General features: G+C 33.0%; 1 protein-coding gene across 1 annotated transcript in view; it reads right to left on the bottom strand.

Moving 5' to 3' along the window:
• The window catches only part of LOC111703918 (multidrug resistance-associated protein 4), a 32,239-nt gene that overhangs the window by 5,086 nt on the left and 17,310 nt on the right, over positions 1-9,843 (bottom strand). Inside the window, exons 15-21 of the mRNA XM_023476005.1 lie at positions 8,051-8,243; positions 5,667-6,038; positions 5,087-5,342; positions 4,878-4,999; positions 3,436-3,668; positions 3,070-3,149; positions 267-382 (exon numbers count right to left, since the gene is read on the bottom strand). Coding sequence (XP_023331773.1) covers positions 267-382; positions 3,070-3,149; positions 3,436-3,668; positions 4,878-4,999; positions 5,087-5,342; positions 5,667-6,038; positions 8,051-8,243 — 1,372 coding nt within the window. The remainder of the gene's footprint in view (positions 1-266; positions 383-3,069; positions 3,150-3,435; positions 3,669-4,877; positions 5,000-5,086; positions 5,343-5,666; positions 6,039-8,050; positions 8,244-9,843) is intronic.

Below are 9,843 nucleotides of genomic sequence, written 5' to 3'. Positions count from 1 at the left end.
TGTAACTTATAAGAAGTGTAACTTATAAGAAGTGTAACTTATAAGAAGTGTAACTAATAAGAATTGTAACTTATAAGAAGTGTAACTTATAAGAAGTGTAACTTATAAGAAGTGTAACTAATAAGAATTGTAACTTATAAGAAGTGTAACTAAATGGCAAATATAACTAAATTTGTTATTTTATGTAATGTCACTCTTGCAAGATTTGATCTTATGAATTGGGACCTCGGTCTGGGCGTATTATTATGCACAATTTAACAGATTACCTCATATAAAACCTTCTAAGTAAGATGAAAATGATAACAAGGAGAAGAGTAGGAAGGATCACCCATGGTCTCACAGAAAATATCACAGCCATTATTCCCAGGATATTTAAGAAAATCTATAAAAAAAATGTTTCTTAGAACTTCCAATTTAAACTTTTGAAGTAGAGTGGATTAAGAATGTGACGGACACTTTTTTGCAGGATAAGTCTTAAATAGAGCATTTTTAAAGAAGATTTGACATTGTCGAGACATTTTGATCTGAGCGCAGTGAATGACAATTTATCAGTATATATATAAAATTTTATATCGAGCTGTTTGGTTTCTTTAGTAGGACCCCACAGGAAAAATATGTATTGGCGAAACTGGTCAAAGAAAATTGAGCCAATACATATTTTTCCTGTGGGGCCCTACTAAAGAAACCAAACAGCTCGATATAAAATGGAGTACCGTCTGCAAAGCATGTATAATCATATGGTAGGGCGAACCGCGTCAGTTGTCTCTCACTTCTATTCCTTGCTCCCTGGTTTGACAATTGGAACATCTACTTAGTCTTTGCCCTGATCAAGGAAAAGACTGGGCCATCCAAATCCGGAATATACATTTTTTGTCAAATTTCAACCACCTATAAGTCTGGAGAATAGAATGACAACCTGCCTTACCGTAGAGCAGATGGTGGCATTTATAAAGTAAAAAAAGGGGGTTCAAGTGGAATTCATCTTCTTCAGAAGAAGAAAAGAAACCAGATTTAGTGTACAGATCACTTTAATTAACCCTAATCCTTTTATATTGTGTAGACACAGAGTAGAAAATATATTTTTCAGTCCCTTTAAGTATATAAAGGTAACTAAAAATTTATTTTTCAGTCCCTTTCAGTCATAGAGAATAGAATATTCTATTCTCTATGCTTTCAGTATGTAATAATAACTAAAAATATATTTTTCAGTTCCTTTAAGTATATAAAGCTAACTAAGAATATATTTTCAGTTCCTATAAGTATATAAAGGTAACTAAAAATATATTTTTAGTTCCTTTAAGTATATACAGCTAACTAAAAATATATTTCTCAGCCCCTTTAAGTATGTAAAGCTAACTAAAAATATATTTTTCAGCCCCTTTAAGTATATAAAGATAACTAAGAATATATTTTCAGTCCCTTTAAGTATATAAAGGTAACTAAGAATATATTTTCAGTTCCTTTAAGTATATAAAGCTACCTTAAATATATTTTCAGTTCCTTTAAGTATATAAAGCTAACTAAAATATATTTAACAGTCCCTTTAAGCATGTAAAGGTAACTAAAAATATATTTTTCAGTCCCTCTAAGTATGTACAGGTAACTAAAAATATATTTGTCAGTCCCTTTAAGTATGTAAAGGTAACTAAAAATATATTTGTCAGTCCCTTTAATTATATAAAGGTAACTAAAAATATATTTGTCAGTCCCTTTAAGTATATAAAGGTAACTAAAAATATATTGTTCAGTCCCTTTAAGTAAACAAAGTGTACATTTCATGGTTTATAAATTCAAAACTATATGTCGCAGTACTTTATTATAGCAAGTTTCCTGGACGATCCTTCGCAAGTTTTTTTCCAAGGTTATCAAAGTAACAAAAAAACATGTGTGCTAGGGATGAATTAAAATTATTTATGAAAATTAATACAAAAAAGATCATCGTTTGTGAAGTGAATGGTTTATCTTTTTAGCTTAAGACTCTGTTTAAACAAAAAAGCTAATCACAATCTGGGGTTGCGTAATTTAGAATGTTGTTGCTTATTTATATATTTTCAGCTTTAGTAATAATAGTTTCAGTTCAAAATTCCATATTATTCCAGTAAGAGTTTTTAGATTTTCAAATGATATTTCGCAAATAAAAGCTAAAAAATGTTACCAAGAGCAAAGTTTTAAATCTCACAATTTGGTGACCATGGTAATAAATTTTATGTGTCACAATCAGGCCGTAAATGAAAGTTAGTGCAGAAGTGGGCACACAGGATAAATAGGGGCTACACCCTCAACTCAGCTTTTCGTATGTACTCCAGTAAACTCTAAACTGTTACTGGGCTCTGGTTTATTTATTGTGATAAAGCTGACAAATTCTGTACTTTGTTAAACATGCAGAATCATTATACTGTTAATTCAGACAAATGTCACCTATAGCTTCCCAAACAAATAAGGAAGGTAATAAAGAAACTAATTCAAACTGTATTTTGAAATATAAAATTTTCATCTGTTTCAATTTGCTTTAACTATTTATAACATTATTATTTTGGTTCGAAGTTTTTGGACAGAAATTAAATCTAAACAGGCTTAAACCTTCAAGATATAGAGAAAATTTAAGTCCAAAAACTTTAAAGCACGTTGTGCCAAAACAAAAGTGTTATAGGTAATTTTATGAAACGTTTGTGTACTTGTCTTCTTTCAATGGATCTTTCTACATAAAATAAGCTTTGTTACAAAGCAGAAGTCCAAATATAAGGTTAATTTCAATTTTATCTTTATTCCCATTGAAAATTTTTTTTTTAAATATCCTAAATTTTTTGGAGAAAATCCAGAAACCAATCAAAACTTTATGGCACACTTGCTATAATGTACATCTTATTTAACATTATAGCATGATGATTACTTTATAGCATGGTGCTATAATATATAACTAGCTTAACTTTATAGCATGATGGTTACTTTAAAGCACAATGATTACTTTATAGCACGTTCATTATGAAATTCACAATGAAGGGAGAAAGAATAATAAATTACACAATAGTTTCATAATAGTAAACAAAACTTGAAGTTAACCATACTTACTGTAAAAGCGTCGATGAATGCAGGTGGTAGTGACTCATCCATAGAACCAACATCTTTTGAAAACCGATTTAGAATTCGACCTTCGAAAAAACATTCTTTTAAAATATACTGTTTTTTATTAAATCCCGTTAGCCTTAAACTTACTGATGCATTTTCACATTAACACCACTCCTTTGCAGTGGCATGTCAATGGAAATTTGAACTTTCAATTTGGATTCAATGATAAAGCCTAGGGGTTTGAATTTCCATTGGTTCGAATTTTTATGAAAGAAAATGTTTTATTTTATAAATCTAACTTGTAATTTATTAGTTCAACTGTCTATTTGATACTCAAGATCATTGAAAGCTAGATATGATTAATCTTACCTACAGGGTTGACATCGAAAAACCTGCATTGAGCTTGAACCACTCTCAAAAACATAGAGTTGTGAAGGTAAACTGATGCTCGCATACAGACAACAAAGAAATGAACAGTTCGGATCATGGAGGCAATGACGAGGGCTCCGACCAATGCTGCGTAAATACCAAGGTTAAGGTAGTGAGAATTGTAGTTGTTAGGGTTGGACCATGCTTCTTCATAATTCATTGAAATGTTTATCCTAAACAACAAAAGTTAATTATCTTCAAAGACAGCAATTAGCATCTAGCAACTAGCAAAGACAGCAATTAGCAACTAGTATGAAATGCTATGAACTTCCTTTTCATGTGTTCGACCAATATAAGCATAACTGGGAAGTATTGTTTCCTTGATAAGATAACCCCAAATATTTTATCCTCCAATAATTAAATGAAAAACAAAAATCTTGCAAACTCCACTTTTAATGATAACAATATTTGACTAATCGCTAAATAATATGAAAATACTTTAGCTTAAGTTTGGTCATTTTTATTTCTTTTGAACACTTAATCGTCTAAAAAAATTGATTTCTTTCACAAAATTGTCATTCATTTTCCATCTTTTTTGTTCGTTTTCTGAAGGAAGGATCATTCAGTAAAAGTGTTCATTTGTTGAGTAAAAGGGATCACTTTATTAAAATATAATTTCTTCAGTAAAAAACTTATGTCTTTTTCAAAATCTTTCAGAAAAATTGTTTATTAATTTTTTTCAAAATCATAAAATCAAATCGTTCTTTTATGTTTTTTCTTCTTTTTTTCGATCGTTTTTTTCTTTTCTAAACAACACTATCGTTCACAAAAAATTTTGTTCATTCACAAAACCGATGCCCATAAAATACATATCATAAAATACACATAATACTTTCATTAAATTTTCAATTTTGCATCAAAAAATTCCATAAAAGCAAGAAAAAAGGAAGCCTTGAAAGTTTTGTGTGTTTTATGAACATTTCTGTACATTGGACTGTCCAATTTGTGATTACAGAAATGTAGGACTCGCCATATTTAGATTTTTTGTTCAAGCCACTCCTTTAACAGTTAGTTGAACTCGTCAAAATCTTTGGAGAACTATTTGCTGTTCTTTCTTATTAATTTTTGTCGATGTCAATTTTATAAATGTTAGCTGTGCCAGCTTTTAATATGCTGTTATTGGTTATTTTACATAAAAATAGAAGAGATATTTCGACTACTGGGAACAAGTTAAACAGATAAAGCAAAGTCTGTTCCTAACCTCACCATTAACTTTAACCATTTTTTACCCTCGCTAATTCGTTTATATTATTATCGATTATCACTTGACTGCATAAATCAAGCATTTCAACTCCAGACTAAAATTTCTTATTCATAAAAGATTTGTACTGGGCTTGAATAAAATAAATTAATTTACTTATAATTATGTCATGGTAGACTACCTGGGAAGAGTTGTGTTACTTAGAATTGGAGCTGGCAATTCCTCAATCTGTTCTATAAATAGTTCTTTCTCTTCAATGCTTGTCCAGTAACTAATCCATATGTCTGACCCTGAGTACAGGCCCTAAATATGATTTTTACTGCAGATAAGTTAATTGCACTCAAAAAAATCTGTAAAAATGTTTAAGTGTTAAAAAAATATTTTATCTACCTGGCACAGAAGATTGACCAAAAGGATAAAAATGACAGTGCAGCAGTTTCCCCCACTCTTGAAGTAGGAGATATATAGTCCACCTTTCACCGCTCCAGCACTTTTTTCCTCTTTACTTGCAACAGGTGAAGAAATTTCTTTTCTTTGGTTGGATATTTTAGACATATCTGAACCCACAGACAATGTTCGAGCTCTAGACAAAGTCTTAGGCATATCGAAATTTTTAAAGTCTGGTTTCTCATGTTCCAAATGAATTCTAAATGTATTAAAGGATTATGCATTCATACTTAAATTTTTATCACTTTAGATCTATAAAACAGGTGGAGGGGGGGGGGGGTGAAAGGCCATATGGGTTAGCAACAAATGAACAAAATTGCGACTAAAGTTAAAATGACTTAGTAAAAAAACAAAAGTCAAAAAGTGAATCAAACCCACAAAATTCATATATAGAAGAGCTCAGACCATATTGTTGGACACATGGCTTGGCCCCCAGCATGTTGTAGCTGCAACGCTGGGCAAGATAACAATCTTGACCAGAATGTATGGATGTATGTATTTAGAAATAATAAATAATCCTTTCCTTGAGTCCTTTGTAAACTGATCAGATTTGTTTAAATGGTTCCAACCAGGATCCCTTCCCTTCATTAAAATAATATCCTCCTCGGAAAATATGTCCTCTTCCTCCTCTTTTTCTTCCTCTTCCTCTAATGTAAGCAAAGATGAAAAGTCAAGACCATTCTTGGCCAGGTGTTCAAATGTTCCTGTTTCCTGTACTTTCCCTTCCTTGAGAACTACAATAAGATCTGCATCCTTCAGGTACTGTAGCTGGTGGGTCACCAGAATAACTGCTGAATCCCTTAGATATCCTTGAATACATTTCTGGAAGAGATGTTTACCAACATGAGCATCAACTGCAGAGAGAGGATCGTCCAGAAGATAACAATCAGCAACTCTAGAAATATTTTTTATTTTAATTATGTGGAACTAAAGAAAATTCTACCATGTTACTTTTCATGCGACGATATTGCTAGGAGTCTTGAAAAATCGAGATAGATAACGACCACTCGTTTCAAAGACCATATTCTGCAGAAGCTGCTGATGCTAGTGCAATCACAGTACAAAAGTACTTCATAACAATTTCTCGAACAAGTATCTATCCAGGTGCAACTCAGATTCTATTGACTAACAATGTCAACACATGGCTACAATCCCCTGAATTATCAAGGCCACTACCACTGGGCGTTAGGACCCTAGCTATTAAGCGAGCTCTAAATGTCACACAGGGTGACAGGGACACAAGCATAGCTATCAAACAAGCTTTTAATCGATCTATACCAAATACCGAGATATTTTCTCAGCCCGTATGTTTTAAGGAGGACACAGTTTAGTTATCAAACAAGCTCTTAATCGATCTGTACCAAATACGGAGGTATTTTCTCAACCCCTATGTTTCAACAAGGACACAGTATAGCTGTCAAACAAGCTCTTAATTGATCTATACCAAATTCCGAGGTATGATCTCACCCCGTATGTTTTAAGGAGGACACAGTTTAGTTATAAAACAAGCTCTTAATCGATCTGTACCAAATACGGAGGTATTTTCTCAGCCCCTATGTTTCAACAAGGACACAGTATAGCTGTCAAACAAGCTCTTAATTTATCCATACCAAATACCAAGGTATGATCTCTCCTGGTATGTTTCAAGGAGGACACAGTTTAGCTATCAAACAAGCTCTTAATTGATCCATACCAAATACCAAGGTATGATCTCTCCTGGTATGATTCAAGGAGGACACAGTTTAGCTATCAAACAAGCTCTTAATCGATCCATACCAAATACCAAGGTATGATCTCTCCTGGTATGTTTCAAGGAGGACACAGTTTAGCTATCAAACAAGCTCTTTATTGATCCATACCAAATACCAAGATATAATCTCTCCTGGTATGTTTCAAGGAGGACACAATTTAGCTATCAAACAAGCTCTTAATCGACCTGTACCAAATACCGAGGTACAATCTCAGCCCATATGTTTCAAGGAGGACGCAATTACTCTACCTTGTAATCAAAGCAGAGTTTCTATATTAACTAGTGTATTTTCGGTTTATATGTTACAGTCAAAATTAACAGATGTAATTACAATTCCTACACCGTTATCTATATCACATGATTAAGGCAACCATGTTACATATGACAGCACAGTTAAAATAGGCACAATTAAGATGCATGTCTTTATGTATCATGCTATGTATTCAACTGAAACGCAGTTTCCATGAAAAATGATTTTTTTACAAACATAGATTGTTAATAATATACAACGTACTGCAGGTTTAAAGAACATCATGTTACCCAATATTTGGTAAAAGCAAGTGTAGGCCAAATGACATGCAGGACAAATAAAGTCTTACCCTAGTTGTATGACTATTGATGTGAAGAACATATGATGTGTAGGACATATGATGTCAAGGACATATGAAATGTAGAACAAATGGGGAGTTTTTGACTCATAAATGTAGGAGGTGTCTTTCTTTCAAATTATGAAGTAATTATTTTTTGGTGATAATACATTGAAAACAATAGCAATTGTTTAAACATTGCTTCTTATGTTAAATATTATTTTGAAATGATTAACTTTAGGGGAAAAGAACTGATGCATGACACTGTAAAGTAGATAGTGCTGTTTTTAAGTACAAAACAGCTTGCATTACATAATTTCAAGCCACTGCACTTTACACATGGAAGATCACTTGAAATTTTGTTACAGTCCTTTTAAGTCTAAAAATAAATGACTTCTTGAAGATACTACTAGGCGATTGTTTATTATCACAATATTACAATAAGAAGCTGATACATCAGAAGAGTACTGGAAAGCACTTTGAGCATAGATTTTTTTTACATACCGGCTGTAAATTAACTTTAATTTTTATAAACTAAAATTGATTTTATGATTTCTTATAATTTCCAACCTGTAAACGGCTCTAGCTAGAGTGACTCTTGCCTTCTGTCCACCAGAAAGTGCCACTCCTTTCTCTCCAACTAAGGTTTTATCTCCATGTGACCACTGAGTCAGATCATGCTCAAGTGCACAGGCTTTTATGACACTGAGATATCTTGACTTGTTGTACGGTTTTCCGAACAGGATATTGTCTTCAACACTTCCTTATCAATTAAAAAATAATAAATCATTTATTGATTACGTTTAATTTCAATATTCCTTGTATATATGGTAAATGTGTCAACCATGGTGCAGATAATGTGTAACTTGTGTAAATAAAACACCAATAGGCAATAGTTGAAAATAAGTGCGATTACTGATATAAATGTTTTATTTAAAATTCGGTGATGGTGATGGACCAAACCTCTGTAGAGTAAAAAAGTAGATGTTAATTCAACATTTATTGAAAATGTATTTCGGTCTGGGTTGACCCTCGTCAGTTCTAACGATATAATAACCATCAAAATAGATAAAAAAAATATAAAAAAAATGTTTGTTAAAAATCACAAATAAATAAACAAACAAAAAAGATTATTCAAAATAAAAATGTGGGCTGTCAAATGGACATATGGGAAACGAACTCAGATTTTCAGATGGAAAAAAGATAATTTGCAAATATTCACTTTAAAAAAAATGTTTAAGACAATTATTATTCCATTAGATTGTTTCTGTCACAAAGGTTAAAAACAAACTGTTTAGATGTAAGTGTATAAAGTGATGGTGGGGGGTCGAACTAATTAACGAACTTTTGCGTAAGTCGGGGGGTACGGCTTGTTTAAGGAGTGGTATTTAAACCTTTTAAAGAATTGAACATAAACAACTCTTTTTAAAAAAAACAAATGTTATGTTTCAGAGTAAGAACCTGAGATAAGAGCAGAAAGACCAGGCTGACCTGTCGTCCGACAGGGAGCTGGCACTTCACTTAAAATGTAAGAAACCCGAAAGTTTATAGTTCATCCCAAAATGAAACACCACCCCTTCTCGTTCTCCGCCTGCAGTACCCATAGTACCTGCAGTATCCCCCAATACCACCCAATACCTACAGTACATACAGTTCCATCTAGTACCCATTACCCAAAGCCCGTCAGGACAAATGGAGGAAAATGTACGCTAGATTGTGACGTATGTATTTTGCTTAATCAACTACAGTTTTATAGTCTCTACGCAAATCATACTTCTTAAAACTAGTTGTTGTTTGTAAACAAACTTGACACATATGTCTCTACGCAGCATAAATATCTTGTACTGCACCTAATAATAACAATGATCAGTGCAGTTGATTAAGCTAAATACACACGTCACGTGATAGCGTACATTTTCCTTTATTTGTCCTGACGGGACCCAAAGTACCCACAGTACCCATAGTACCCCCATTAACCCGCAGTATCCCCCAATACCACCCAATACCTACAGTACATACAGTTCCATCTAGTACCCATTACCCAAAGTACCCCCAGTACCTGTAGTATTATCGGTATCCCCAAGTACCAACCAATACCCAATACCTGCAGTGCATGCAGTTCTATCTAGTACCCAAAGTACCCACAGTATCCGCAGTATTATCAGTATTTCCAGTACCAATCAATACCCAATACCTACAATACATACAGTTCCATCTAGTACCCATTACCCAAAGTACCCACAGTACCTGTAGTATTATCGGTATCCCCCAGTACCACCCAATACCTACAGTACATACAGTTCCATCTAGTACCCATTACCCAAAGTACCCACAGTACCTGTAGTATTATCGGTATCCCCCAG

Source organism: Eurytemora carolleeae, unplaced genomic scaffold (assembly GCF_000591075.1).
Source record: "Eurytemora carolleeae unplaced genomic scaffold, Eaff_2.0 scaffold528, whole genome shotgun sequence".
NCBI lineage: Eukaryota > Metazoa > Arthropoda > Copepoda > Calanoida > Temoridae > Eurytemora > Eurytemora carolleeae.
The sequence above is the reverse complement of the archived record's forward strand: the minus strand, read 5'-3'. Positions and strand labels throughout refer to the sequence as shown.